The 15,249-nt window shown below is 40.0% G+C and overlaps 1 protein-coding gene across 1 annotated transcript in view; it reads right to left on the bottom strand.

Moving 5' to 3' along the window:
* Positions 1 to 15,249, bottom strand: part of LOC104841266 (engulfment and cell motility protein 1) — a 212,703-nt gene that overhangs the window by 78,300 nt on the left and 119,154 nt on the right. The window contains exons 11-13 of the mRNA XM_010582811.1: positions 14,363 to 14,413; positions 12,692 to 12,814; positions 11,187 to 11,318 (exon numbers count right to left, since the gene is read on the bottom strand). Coding sequence (XP_010581113.1) covers positions 11,187 to 11,318; positions 12,692 to 12,814; positions 14,363 to 14,413 — 306 coding nt within the window. The remainder of the gene's footprint in view (positions 1 to 11,186; positions 11,319 to 12,691; positions 12,815 to 14,362; positions 14,414 to 15,249) is intronic.

Raw genomic sequence — 15,249 nt, 5'->3', positions numbered from 1 at the left:
GCAAATGGAAACCTGAGAAAGATGTTTAAATTACAAGTAAAACTGGTTGTGCCACCTGCAGTTCAGGTTGTTTGATACTTTCCATTTTTAGACTCTTTTGCTTCTGATACTTTACAACTCTTAAGTGTTAGGACAGAATGCCTAGCATCTTCTTTAGGTTCAAATGCCTTAGCAAGTTTTAGCAAATTATTTGATCGTTTTTAGGAATGTTCTACTAAGCACTGTATTGCTCTTATTAAATCATTTTTTACACAATTGTTTTGTCAAGAAACTCCAGCCCACCCATGCTATGCAAGTAAAACATCTAGTTTAGTAAAAAACTTGTTCCTGTGTCAGTCTTGAATGTAGGAATGTAGGCTACATTTGGCCACATTATAAAAACCTCAGAATGAACTGAATTTAACAAGTCTCTTTGGAGCACACACAGTTTTTTCTGAAGACGCTGCATGTCCTGAGCATTCCCTGACCCCATCTTCAAGGCTTAGAGAAAAAGCAAACCAGGAATGAAGTGGAAAGAGTAGCTAAATAGAAGGGCACACAGCAATAGTGAGAGGAAAGGGTCAAAGTCAGGCATTTGGGAGTGGCAAGGCTTAGAGGAAGAAGGAGGGCAAGGGTGGTAGGGTAGTGTCCTGGTTTCAGCTGGGATATAGTTAACTGTCTTCCTAGTAGCTGGTACAGTGCTATGTTTTGAGTTCAGTATGAGAAGAATGCTGATAACACTGATGTTTTCAGTTGTTGCTAAGTCGTGTTTAGACTAAACTCAAGGATTTTTCAGCTTCTCTTGCCCAGCCAGCGAGAAAGCTGGAGGGGCACAAGAAGTTGGCACAGGACACAGCCAGGGCACCTGACCCAAACTGGCCAACAGTGTATTCCATACCATGGGACGTCCCATCTAGTTTAGGAACTGGGAAGTGGGGGTGGGGAATCGCCGCTCGGGGACTGGCTGGGTGTCGGTCGGCGGGTGGTGAGCAATTGCCCTGCGCATCATTTGTACATTCCAATCCTTTCATTATTGTTGTTGTCATTTTATTAGTGTTACCATTATTAGTTTCTTCTTTTCTGTTCTATTAAACTGTTCTTATCTCAACCCACGGGTTTTGCTTCTTTTCACGATTTTTCTCTCCCATCCCACTGGGTGGGGGGGGGAGTGAGCAAGCGGCTGCGTGATGCTTAGTTGCTGGTTGGGGTTAAACCACGACAGGTAGAAAACAAGACAGATGGGAAGGAGAACTATAATTATCAGCCTAAGGCTGAACAAGAGAAAAAGATCATGACAGAAACACAGGGCAAAGGGTAAAGGAGAAGAAAAGCAGAGGCAGACAGAAGAAATACTGCACATGCATGTAATTAAATGTAACAAAGATGGAAGGGAATGAATTAAGGCTTTAATGACTATCTTATTTCTGCCTTTTCCTAAAAACATTCAACTTTGCTGCTTTTCTAGTACAAAGTGGTGCTGCACTTCTGGTGCACACAATATTAATAAAATACACAAGCATTTCAAACATTTACATCAGTTTAGATGTTTTCATTGGTTTAAGATCACTATTACTTGATGTCCTGGGCTGTTATTCTCAGTGACTAGATCTTGTTCTTGTGATATTCCTATACACAGCAACAGGATTATACAGATAAATGTTACTCTGAAAACAGGAATGACAAAACTGGTCCTCAAGTTCTGTTTTGTCCCAAATACTTCCAATTAAGTGTTTATGACAGCAAATACTGTAGTATGAATCTCCAATTGTCTACTTAAAAGATCAAATCCTGAAAGCAGCAGTTGCTGTACAACTACACTCTCTCATAACACCTAGAAATAAATATGTATGATTAGCCTTCATCTTCCAAAACTTACCCTGAGGAATAAATCGGCAATGGCTTATTTCTAAAACACCCGCTGAAAAATGTCAGCTTCAAAACTGAATGCCAGAATGGAGAGTGAAGCTTGCAAACAACAGAGAAAAGCAACCTCTAAGTGGTCCTAAGGGTTAAAATGAGAGAATAAATGCTATATACGTTCCTGTCTTACCCCACTGGTTCAGTATTAAGGGAATTTCAGTGCCAAAGGGCAGACAGTGTGTTTTTTTTCTGGTCGTACCATCTGCGAATTTAATTCTATTAAATAAAAGGACACTCGAATCTATGAATCATATACTACAATGAGAGGCGAGAAGAAGAATCTCTTTCTGGTGAAGTGCTATTAGACGTGGTTTCTGCTCTGCTGCATGGTGCTTAATTATTAGCTATCATTAATTAACGACAAAGGATTTTACTTTAGAGTGGGCCATTGTTACATACAGAAATATGGCAACTAAACTAAGGGTCAGGCACTCCTGTCTCAAGGCAAAGCAGCCTCAGCCACTGCGTATCTGAATAGCTCAGCAAAAGGAAATCTTCTCAAACTGTTGGGGATTTTTTCCCAGCAACAAGTGATTTCACAAGTTTTGAAATAGTAGGTAGGGAAAGAGAGGGTTGTGGGAGTAGAGAGGGTGGAGGAGGATGGAAAACTACAAATTGTTTTCAGCAGTACAGGCAATCTGTCATCTCTGCTGTTCTATCATTAAGCCAACGATTAAATCTTATCAATTTAAAATTTAAAAAAGGATCAGATCTAGATTGGCACGCATACAGTATTATTCTAAAAATGTTCCTCTGCCACTGCCAAAGCCAACAAGAGAATCTGAATGCAAGAAAGCATTACTTTTATTATAGTTGAAAAGCTTCCCCAAAGGATAAACAATGCAACACCTCCCATCACTGCAGAGTATCACCAACAGAAGGAAACATCAGGGAACTGTAAGTAAAATAGCTGAAAATGACCATTCAAAACCTTTATGATGAGTTTGTCAGCATTTTACACCAGTTCCAGATTTTAGTCACCAAATCACAAAACTTCAGCTTCCTGTTCAGGCCTTTCCCAGTCCTACAAATCATAAGGCTGTAAGACTTCAAACACTCAGGCTTTCCTTTTTTAGGAAGAAAAAGGATGACCATCCTAAGGTCTTCAACAAGAATAGCTAAGTAAATGTACCACATGGGGTCTGCTTCTGTCCATCTCCCTCTCACTGTCCCTCCTAGGAAAGTTTTATCCTCCCTAGCCAGGCAGACTGCTACCATTAATCCAGATGACCAGCTGGAACAAAGGGACTTCAGAGATCTAGTTGACAGTAGTAACTCCAGGGAATTGAAGGACTATTAACACTCCTGGCATCCAAACCCCACCCCAGTCTTGCTCAGTTTTTCCTTTCTAGAGCCCACCTCAATCTACTGCTTAATTGACTACCACTAATCCACACCATGCAAATTACCTAGAATTGTGCACTGCCCTTTCATTGTGTGATTTCACCCTGACTCTTTACTTCTTTCTATCAGAGTCAGTAATACAGGATGAATGATTATCACACAGCAATCTAATTAATCTACTACCATTCTATCAATAGAAATCTGAACTTTCTTTTAATACACACACACACAATCCCCACTAAACCCATGCCTCAAATCTGCAGTCATAATTTGTCATTAATATAAGGTTACAATAAATCAGTTTAACTTAAATTCTTCAAAACTAGGATGTAAGTATTTCACAGCCCAAAATAATAAGCAAAAAGTAACACCGTATCTTTAGAAAAAAAATTTAATCCAGCTATGGTTGAGCTATTAAAGTCAGAACCCCCCACTTTATGTTAAAACAATGAAAAGGAAAGCATTTTGTCTATAGGTCAGTTAGAGGTGGGGCTCATAGTGCTGACTATTATTACAGTTGCCCAATGCTTCCCATTACTAGATCCTGTTCTCAGTTAACAGCTTGGACAGCACTTATCATGGCAACCGAAATTTTCCATGATGAGGCAAATATTAATCTTTGGAACGTGCAGCTAAACCCAGTCCATCCATTTCTGAAAATAAAACACAGGAAAAATGCGATTTGGGTCTGTTTTTAGAAAGTCCTGTCAACTTTCAGAGCAAAGGCTGGAAATGAGAGCCAGCTGACTGATCAGGCTTTATACTGATGGAGGAACAAACTGGGTGGGAGGAGGAGGTGGAAAGAGGGAGGCAAGGGAAAACCCAGAGCAGAACCACATCACGAGGAGGGAGTGGGGGTGGAAAAAGAGGAAATTCAGGGAGATTGAATGAATGAGGTAATGGGGATCAGCGATCAGACATGCTAGAAGGAAACAGATACAACCTGAGATCAAAATGGAACAAAGAGCCCAAGGGAAGTGGGAAATCAAAACTGAAGGGTAGGGAAAGAAATGGAGAAAGGCCAGAGGAGATAAGGAGTCAAAAAGGAAAGTGAGATAGCATGGCAAGGAGACTGCAATAGAATACAGAAAAGAGGGAGCCTCTGAGCTACCATGGCTTAGGGAGTGAGCCCAGAAGCAGCCTAAAGAGAGACTTAGCAAAACACAGAAAGAAGGTGTGGTGTGTTAACGCTGGCCAGCAGCCACACACCCACCCAGCTGCTCACCCACTCCCCTCCTCAACAGAGCAAGGGGAGAAAAAGGATGAAAAAGCTTGTGGGTCAAGATAAGGACAAGAGGCTGTTACCAGTCACCATCATAGGCAAAACAGACTGGACTCAGGGAAAGTCAATTTAATTCATTGCCAGTTAACATGATTTGGGTACTGAAGAACAAACGTGAAAACAACACCCTCCCCCCACCCTCTTCCAAAGCTTAACTTTAATCCTCCATTCCCAAATCCTGGGGCTGGGGTGGAGACACTTGTGGGGCATGACATGAAAACAAAGTTGGGGGACAAGCAGCTTCCAAGTGAGCATGAGAAAATTAGACACACCAGAGCTCTACTAGATAGGTTGCAGAGGACAGCAATTAAAGGCTGGAGTATGTCAGCACTTGCTGCAGTCATCTGAGTTTGCCCCTCTTGCAAGTAATCATTACAAAATATTAATTACATGATTACAAATTATTTTCCTGATAACCTCCTTTCAGTGCAGAGAAGGCACCTCCTCTGGGGAATGTATCATGACACAAAGGTTACTGCGCACAATCATTCTAATATGTTGAAGAGATAGAAGTCATACAGAATAGAGCCTGAGAAGTGTTTCTACTTGAGACGGCTGCAGGAATAAACATACAGGAAGAAGAAAAATGGATCCAAGGGAAATAAATCATGCTGCATAGTTATCCAGGCAGCTGCTGACTTTGTCTTAAGTTATTCTTGGCCACGGCAACCTAAGGACTCTCCATTCCCTATAGTGAATTACTAAGTTTCACCTGCTCTGGGGAAAAAAAACCAAAACCCTGACTCACTACAGTCACACTGACACATAGATTGCTCATGCTTGCAAAGGTAAGGTCCTGAACAAGTACTTCCCATTTGCTGGTGGGAACTTCAGGCCAAACCTCTCAGTTAAGTCAGCCACAGATTTCGCTTGGTGAGAAAGCTGTGTCTAGAGACAAGGAGACTTTAAGACCGACCACAAGACAGGTAAGGTACAGGACAGTTACTAACTGTACATTCTTCATTTTCCAAATGCCTGATCTGATACACTCAGCTCTGCAGACAGTAACACTCACACATGTAACAGAAGCCATGCACTGAGGAAAGCAGAAAGTATTCTGAAAAATAAAGTCCTGAGCATCTTTCCTTAGCCAGACAATTCAAGGGGGAAAACCTTCACTTCATCTCTAAATGGTCAGCACTATCCCTAGGCTTCAGCTAATGAACTATTCAAAGAGACAGTGAGAAGCACCACAGAACCACCCATGAGAAAACTGAATGGTTTTTATCTTCAGAGCGCTACTTGGATATTGTGCTGTGAACCAAGGGATTTTTGAAGAATAAGATCAAAAGATAAAGTAGCTGCTCATCTGGGACATGAGGAAGAGAAAAAAATCTGGAAGAAGTCTCAGAGGCAGAATGTAGATCTGAGGAGCTTAAGGCATGCTTTAGTTACTCTCAACTATTTTTGAAGTTTCTTTCCAGAGATCTCTAGAAGACACTTCCTCCAAACTATCTATTCTGGTATTGCTTCTCCTCACATTAGAAAGTTTTTGCAATGTCTAACAAATCAGCTATGCTGACTTAAATGGCATTATCCACCTAATTATTCATGCCTCCCTTCAGACTTCTCTAAGCAACCTTGATTTTGTTTTTTTTCCACATAGTCTTCATGTGTTTTGCTTCCTCTATCCACCATTGTCAAACATAGTATATAAGCCTTTTCATGAAGGATCAAGCTCCATCTTTAAACTAGTAACAAATTTTGTCCCCATTGTTTCAATTAAAAATCTTTTCCATAACTTGATTGCCATCACTGCTTTTTAGCTTACATATGGCTTCCTCCCTCTCACCATTTGTACACTTGGTATTTCCACATCCTTCAGCTTGGCTGGCTGAACAAGCCAAGCTTTTTAAGTCAACTCTTGTAAGACATCTCCCTCATCACTGCACAAGACACACCCTCTGTACTCATCCTGCATTCAGTTAGTCCACAAGTCACTGCACAGGTAACTAAAATTATACAGTGTTCTAGATGATGTCTCAGAAATGCAGAAAATAGCCTTAACAGTTTAGCTGCTCTGAAAATATCTTTCCAGATATAGCTTACCTTATTTGACTTTCTTTCTGTCTACATTGCACAATCTCTGTTATCTTTTCCCATAGACTAGATATTTGCCTACAGAAGACATTCTTGCCAGTGGTCCTAAATGAACACCATTGCACTTTGTATCATTGAATAAAATTACATTTCTATTTCTCTAATCCAAAAGGTTATCTAATTTGTGAATGACATGGTGATTCTTTCACTGATGCTCCCAAATTTGTTTCACCAGAAGATTTCATCAGCATATATTCACTCTTTTATGTCACCACCACTAATATTTTGAAAGTCAAGCCCACACCTGACTTTTGAAGAACATCCCACCATACTTAATTTCCCTTTTAACTGTCACCTTTTATCAGACAGTTCCTCACTGACTTTATATCTCCTGTACTAACCCACATTTTATTTTGCTACACTAATAAATTCCAGTGTGGCATGGCAGAATTACAAAATCACTTTCCATGTTGACTTTTTGCACTCATACAAACTATTTCTATTTTACTGAAGAGAAGTCAAACAAAAACCCCCAGAAGCTCTACAAACTGCAAACTTAAGAAAAACTGTCCTAGGATGAGATTTGTTTGTTTTTCCATTTATTTAACCTATTTAAGTTTCTTAGAATTTGGTCAGATCTGCTTCTAAACAAACACATTCACTGCAACTTCTCAATGACAGTTAGTGACGTTTAAAGAATTATGATGAAAATATACAGGATATCAGTTTCTTGAGTTGTATTCTATTGCCTGCCTCAGTTATGGAAATTAAGTTTACCCAAATGCAAGAAAACTTTAGAAGTTTCACATACAATGAGCTTTACAAAACTAAAACATTTGAACAGATCAGGAATTTTAGGATGGATTTTATCATTACCATTATATGTGGCTTTATCTTTTAAATATCTCTAACACTGAACTACATTACTATTGGAAAGTTTAAAAGACTACTTCTACTACAAGAATTGTCAGCAATAAGCATTGGTTGGAATTCCTCTGCCAAAAGAGATTTTAAAAGGTGAGGAAAGAAGGAATTCAGGCTATTTAATTTGCAATTGACTCAGAAAATAATTCAATAGGGTGGACAGTATCTTACATCTCCTAACTGGGTCATCTTTTATTGTATTCATCAGTGTATTGGGTCTGGCTGAGATGGAGTTAATACTCCCCATAGCAGCCCTCATAGCACTGTGCTCTGCATCAGTAGCTAGAAAGGTGTTGATAACACACCAGTGTTTTGGCTACTGCTGAGCAGTGTTGACACAGCATCAAGGCTGTCTCTCCAACATTTTTGCCCCCCCCCCCGCTCAATGGCAGGCTGGGGCAGGGCAAGATCTTGGGAGGGGACATAACCAGGACAGCTAACCTAAACTAACCAAACAGATATTCCATACCATATGACGTCAGCTCAGATATAAAAGCTAAGTAAAGGGAGATGGAGGGGGGGCATTTTGTCTTCCGGAGCAACCACTACGCGTACTGAAGCCCTGCTTCCCGAGAAGCGGCCAGACATCGCCTGCTGATGGGAAGTAGAGAATAACATCATTTGTTTTTTTTCTTTGCTTTCGTGCGCACAACCTTTGCTATCACTTTATTAAACTGTCCTTATCTTGACCCACGAGCCTTTTGTTATATTTTCTCCCCCCCGTCCAGCTGAGGAGGGGGAGTGATAGAGCAGCTTTGGTGGGCACCTGGCATCCAACCAGGGTCAACCCACCACAGTCAGCATTTTAATAAATCCTCAAGACTGTCTCATCTGAAAATCTCTTTGCCCATAATAAACTTCACATGTCATCACAACCATCTGGAGAGGTCTTGTGGTTTCTTTAACTAGATGTAGGTTTCTAACTACGTAGTTTTACAAATGATATTGTAAACATCTGAAACCATGTCTGGACTTTGTCTCTTGTTGACATTACATTTGTAGTCGGGCAAAGCTTTTTGATGCGGCTGCAAAAAATGAACAGGATTCTTGCATTTCACATACAGAAAGAGAACAAGCAGTCCAGGAACAACTTGATGGCTAAACATGGTTTTACTCTCCGCCTTGAAAAGAACGTTTAATCAGTTCAAGAAATTAGTATCCTGACCACCGACACCAGTGAAATGAAGACAGCATTCAAAGGCAGCCTCCTATTTGGCTGGGTTTCTTCTTGTGCCACACAACCAAAACAGGGGAAAAAGAAACCTCCTGTTATTCAGAGCAGAGATCAGTTTGCTAATGCATCCCTCTACCTGCACTGAAGACACTTTAATGATGGAGTGACAAGAAGTAGATGGGGTGAAGGCAGCCAGGCTAACTGGAGTCCAGTCAGAGCACAGCCTACATGCGAGGCTGGAGATCAATCACCAGTCAGATTTCACAACAGGTCCTGCTTCCTTCCCCCGCTCTGTGAGGAAGGTCAAATTTCTTTTCAGCTGTGAGAAAAGTTGTACATGCAGCATCACTGTACTCTTAGCTCAAAGTCAAACTTCCATACAAGAGCAGAATAACCCTCCTCACAGTTCACTACCGACATTTTTATTATTTGTACATCGCCTCATCGTACTGTTATAGCAGGACAACCTGCCTTCCATTTGGGCTTTTCCTGCGGTGCTCCTTTCACAGCTCACTTCCCCATATTTTTTCTTATCTCCCATTATGCCATTCCCACATTTTCTTCATTGTTTTGATCCCAGTTCTCATTCCTTCCTAGACTTCTTGCTCCCCATTCCCTTGTGGAAGGCTATCATAATTAGTCAACAGTGCTGCAGTTACCCTTGACAACTGTTGCAGTGTTTTCAGTAGGCTTCCCAATAAACAGCCCAAATGAGAGTAATGAAGATAATGGGTAAGTCCCTGCTACACAGGCACAGCAAGAGAGTTCCTGCAAACTCAGACAAGACAGTAACACGTTTTGATTCACACCAAGTGTTTTCCTCACAACCCTATCACCTAAAACATGCTGCTGTTAATAATTTCAGCTCTGCAGAATCAAAATATATCCTGTGGGACAAACAAAAGCATTGGAAGAACTAGTGCTAGCCTGCACAACTAATGATCTTTAGTCCTTGTTAAGCAGCAGAAAAATAGGACTGGAATTCAGATCTGTGCGCTAGTCCCAGTTCAGCTTCTATTGAATGCTCCATTACACACTTAAGGTTTTCAGCTCCAGCTTTAAGAAAGCAAGATCAGATTTTCAGAGCTGCTAGATACTTTGGTGCCAGTGACGACTGTGGGAGCTGAGTGCCTTCAACACCTCATAAAACTAGAGTGAGCAGCAGATATCCAAGAGTGATCAGCCTCCATTAGAGAATGATTGTTTTAAATTTGATCTCCTCAATTCCTCCATATGCCACAATCCCTATATTACTTTTCCTCCTTACTTTTCCTCCTCCCATGACAGTGACCCCCACTTCTGTTCCCATTCACCACAAGCTGGAGGCTCTATATCCAGCCCATTTGTCTCTAAGCCAGGGCCTGCATTTTCTTTTAGTTTTGGCCTTGAGGGCACAAAGTCCTCTACTTGTCTCACCATAGGAGTTACCAATCTCATAAGCTGGTATAGCAATGGTCTCCTATTGCACAGGAACTGAGAACAGATTCACAGACAACAAAAAAAAACCATCAAGCTTCAAAAGCTTCTTCAAAGCATTAGTTTTACTTACAATCCCAAAATGCCAAGTTCCTCCCTTCCTGTCTATTTACTTACAACTCCTTACAAATACAACAGCACTAATACAGCAGTAATTTCTCCTCACTCATCAGTAATGAAAACAACTATCAGAATCCAGAAAGCCTCCTCCCAAAACCACAAGGGAACTGGGTAATGGTGAGCCCTACACCACAGAGCTGAGCAGAGAGCTCAAACTGGACAGCAAGCTTCAGCTTGCACCAAGAGCATTTAAAACCCCTCTGTCTGTAACTGTGGCTACTGTACTATATTCAGTGTATATTTGCCAGGCCAACAGCAAAGTAATGAATCACAAAAGACATGAAGCATACAATTTTACCTAAGGAGGAAGAAAACTGCATACTAACCTAGAGTAAACAATAAATCAAGATACTAATTGCAGCGTATTTGTGCATGCTCTGTTTCCAGAGGGGGGAAAATATACATTAATCATTAATATAAATGTATGCAACAGTTTAGCAAGATCTTGTTCTGTTCCCCAACACAGTTTCAGGCAGGACCAGAACTCCAATTGGATGAAAGGACTTCGAGCAACCAAAGCACAAGACCCTACAAGTAAATACCATAAAGTCCTACCTCGTATTTACTGTGCTCATCAGTCCACATTATTACTAACAGAGCACAATGACTTTACAGATCTGCCACAGATCCATTAGACAATGCCTGTTCATCCAAAATATCATTAAAAGTTAGATTTTAATTATGGCATTTCATGCAAAACTATGTGCTTCAACCTCAAGTAGTTATTTCTTCCAATTAACCCCAATTTCTGCTAAAGCAGTCACTTCGGGTTAACATGATTTGCAATACAAAAAAAAAAAAAAAAAGCAAGCTATTCCCTTGTAGGAAATAGCCAGAAGACCAAGTAAGAAAAGTGACTGATTGTAAAATGTACTACAACAGATGCACTCACCCACTTTCAGTGTACCACCACACAAAAATACTCACAATAAATCCAAGCTTTTTATAGTCTCGAGTATACATAGATTTGCGTTTCTCAATACTGCCACTACTGTTGTTAGGTTCAGATTCTGCATCAAATGCAATTCTTCGGAGTTCAAATATGATATCTCGTTGAGCCTATGTAAAAACAAGGTTAAAAAAATTGGTTAAAATAACTTACCTCTTACTTTAATAATCAATACCACAAAAGCTATTTCAAATCACTGTATTCCCTCCACTGCCCAGCCTTTCTTTACCTAAATTCCCTACTTCATACTTGGAGAGACAGTCAGCAAGAACAACTTTGTGGTCCCCATTTTCCCAGATCCTCACATTTGTGGAGTTCACATGCAGATGCCTAAGTGCTAACTTCCAGAAGCTGGACCAATGTTAAAGGCCACTAACTACACACTTAATTTTAATCACAGACCTGAAACCACAGAAGCCAAAAGATCACACACATTTCAAATTAAGCTGATACTTAAGCACTTTGCTGGCTGAAAAAATGGCTCAGCACTCTGCATTCCTTTTGGTAACTGTCCATTTTTGCTAGCACAGAAATGGGCGAGAGAGGAATTACTGCAGTTACACATCGCTAAAAATGTCTCAAGACAGGGATAACCACCCTATCATCAATACTAACATTGTGTCAGTCACTCTTTATGAAGATATACACTAGTTAACTGTGTGTACATTCCCGAGAGTCAAACTTTCCTGCCCCAAACTTAAGAAACAGGAAGGGTAAAATCGTACAGCGTGAGGTTACTTATGTTTACAAGCACCTTGCTCTCGCACCTCCTCGTCTCCAAATTATCCCCAAGTCTTAATACAACTCCTGCTTAAAAATGAAATCAGGTTCCTCCTTGTACAGGGCCTAAAAGGCGGCCACAAAAAATAAAGAAACAAAACACATCTTCTCTGTGGCTTATTGACTCTACATTTAAACTTGAATCTCTTAGGGGAATACGTATCTCTTTTTGCACAATGAACAGTATCAAAGCTGGTGTTTGGCCACAGACAGCAATAAACAAATTAACTACTATATAGGTTCCCAGTAACAAAAATGCATTTTATTGTAACACAAATTAACTTCAACTCTAGCATGCCAGATAGTTTTCATTGAAACATTCTTTTTAGCTCTGCAGAAGTACTTTTAGGAAGGACCATACATCTCTGTTGCTTCTGAGAACTACCCAAAAGAAACAAATGCTGGACTGCTGCACAGAGTTTTACTCAGGATGACGCCAAATTCAGTTCATGGAACTACATGCTAAGGAGAAAGGCTGGGCCATTTTGTTGTACTTGTGCACAAGGACAGCAATAGCCAGTATATCATCGAACAACCAGAAGACATAACCCAGCTTCACAGAGAGAGAGAGATAGAATGAATGAATGAACAAACAGCTTGTGTAAGCATTCCTAGCGGTGTCTTTTCCTCCATAAAGACCTTCAGGCACAGCAATGAGCAGTTGTTCTCTTCCTGTTCCGACCAGATCACGCCAGATGCTTACCTGATCCTGTGGATCCATTTTTGTCATCATTCTGTCTTCCAGAAGGTTAAAGGTAAGTACTTGCAGAACATAAAGCTGGTGTGCCATTTCATTATTGATGGCCCTCTGTGCCCTGATAACATGCTGCAAAGAAAGAGAGACTCTGGTGAATGCCATCTTATCAGAAAATTACATTAGGTGCAATCAGGTGTTTCCATTTCTGTAAGTACATGTTCGCTATGCAATAGTGTATGTATACTCCAGAAAAAAAGAAAATCAAACCAGGACTAATGCTACTGATTTAGGTACTATGTAAGTAACTTTAAGGGACAGGACTTTACAATAACAATGCACCAAAGCTTTCCCCTTCTAGCCACTAGATAGAGCCTGTGCATATATTTGAGAAATGGCATTAAAAAAAAATCAGTAGTGGGAAGTCACTTATTAACTCCTTACCAAGAGCATTAGAGCTCCGTATAAAAAAAAAAAGCAAGTATATTAAGAAAATATTTACAAGAGTAGCTGCCTGAGCAGAAAAGTATTCAGGCAGCAAACACAACCAGCGAATACAGTGATAGAACAGGGCTACTGCTGCAGCAGTCAAGATCACACCACAATCCTACCTCTACCAGACAACTCTGTTCTATATGAGGAAGACTGCTTAGAAATACATTAGCATACAATGCCCCATACATGCAGAATTATCCCATTCAGAAAGCAGATACCAAACTGATGGACAATTCAGAAATCCCTGGTGTGCCAAAAAATACCAAGTGGTTCTATACGGGAAAGAGAACCAGGTCACTAAACACAGCAGAGCATACGTAAGGAAAGTGTCATCAAGTAGGAGATGGATACAGCAATGGGTATTGTACAGTTCCAGAGACTAAAAGAACTTGTCTGCCAAAAGGCACTGGAGCATTTCTTATGCACACAAGCAGTATAAAAATATGCCTTCTGAAACAAATTCTCTTTTTTTGTATGCATAATTGAAATTATGATAATGAATGAGAAACAGTGAGGGCTTGTTTGGTTGTTGTTTGGTTTGTTTTACACTGCCTAGTATCTCATAACAGAGAAAGAGCACCTTCCCTTGTTCCCCTGAAGATGTAATCTACTCTAAGGTCAAAGGCAAAATCCCTCTGCTTTTCCATGATAGCAAATGTAAGTCTTTTATATTACACTCATTAACTTTACTCTGAGCTACATTTCATGCTTCTTTTGTGCAAGTGGTGACAAATTGTGTGCAACTTTATATCAAGACAGAATAAACTGTAGAACCGAAAAACACAGAGGTTTGTTTTGCAAGATGTAAAGCTCTGTGCTGCTTGCCCAGCTGTCATCAGCTCCAAACCTTATAACAGAGGACTTGCTACATATTCCTCTGACAACCCTTCTGCACAATAAAGTTCACATTCTCCATGGGAAGCAAATGCTTGAGGTATTATTCTTTTATTCAGTATTATATCTTCATGAAGAAACCACAATTTATTTGACTAGGAAAATACCCTGTCTGATAATCAGTTTTGAATCCATTCAACAACCAAACCTTTATCTTGTATATTACAGGCTTCAAAACATCAAAATACAAGTGCAATTAAAATATATTAAGATCAAACCTCTGAGCACCAAAACTGGAGTCACCTTTTCTCTCTGCTAGTGAAAAATAACTTTGAAAAACTATATACTTACAGTTAAGATGATGGAGCGAAGCTGTTTTTGTGCCAAAATGTTTGCCATTTCCTGATTTAGTTTAAAAAAAAAATAAAAAAATTAGCCAGAAGCTAGGTGTTTTAGTGCCATACCTAGAAGACTGACTTAAAAGGTTTTAGTCTTAAGTTTCTGCAGTGTTACTTATAAATGAAATGAAACAGCATATCAGCTATACAATTCTATGCATTATTTTGGGGGTCACAAGCTTAGATTACTCTACTATGAGAAAAGAGGCAAAGAAAAGGAAAAGTCTGTCACAAGCTGAGGACTTTGGTGATCCAAAACCAGCAATGAAAGACCTCAGAAGAGTCCTCTGTGTGTTAGAGTATTTACACACAGTTGCTCAAGCACAACCTTCCCCCTGCCTGCTACACACAACATAGAAGGAAGCATGGAATGGAAGCCAGCGAGGCCTTTAAAACAAGACGTCAAACAACATGCTTATTTACATTAATATTTTGGCTGCTTAAGTCAAGTACTTTAACTTTCACTCAGTAAATCAGCCTACAACTCAGTACTATTTCATCATAGTAAATAATACTTCTCCCCTGTATTTTGGTAACAATGTTGACATTGGTCCACTATTTTGTCTTAAACGAACTTCTCTTTCTAGACCTGCCTGAGTCACTACCAAGAAGAATATGCTTTTTCTGTCATTTTTAAGCAGCTGATCCCAGCTGTCCATGCTGCAAATTGTCCCACAATGCATAGGAGGGAATATTTTATACTCAGCAAGCATGAGAGCCTAATCTTAACCATACCTACAAGTGCATACCCCATTTTCACGTGGATATATGCTAGCATATGGAATGCATACAACTTAGAGCAATTATCATCATGTAATTATTTTTAAATTCTTGTTTTCA

This window comes from Haliaeetus leucocephalus, unplaced genomic scaffold, assembly GCF_000737465.1.
Source record: "Haliaeetus leucocephalus isolate CR32 unplaced genomic scaffold, Haliaeetus_leucocephalus-4.0 Scaffold83, whole genome shotgun sequence".
Taxonomy (NCBI): Eukaryota; Metazoa; Chordata; class Aves; order Accipitriformes; family Accipitridae; genus Haliaeetus; species Haliaeetus leucocephalus.
The sequence above is the reverse complement of the archived record's forward strand: the minus strand, read 5'-3'. Positions and strand labels throughout refer to the sequence as shown.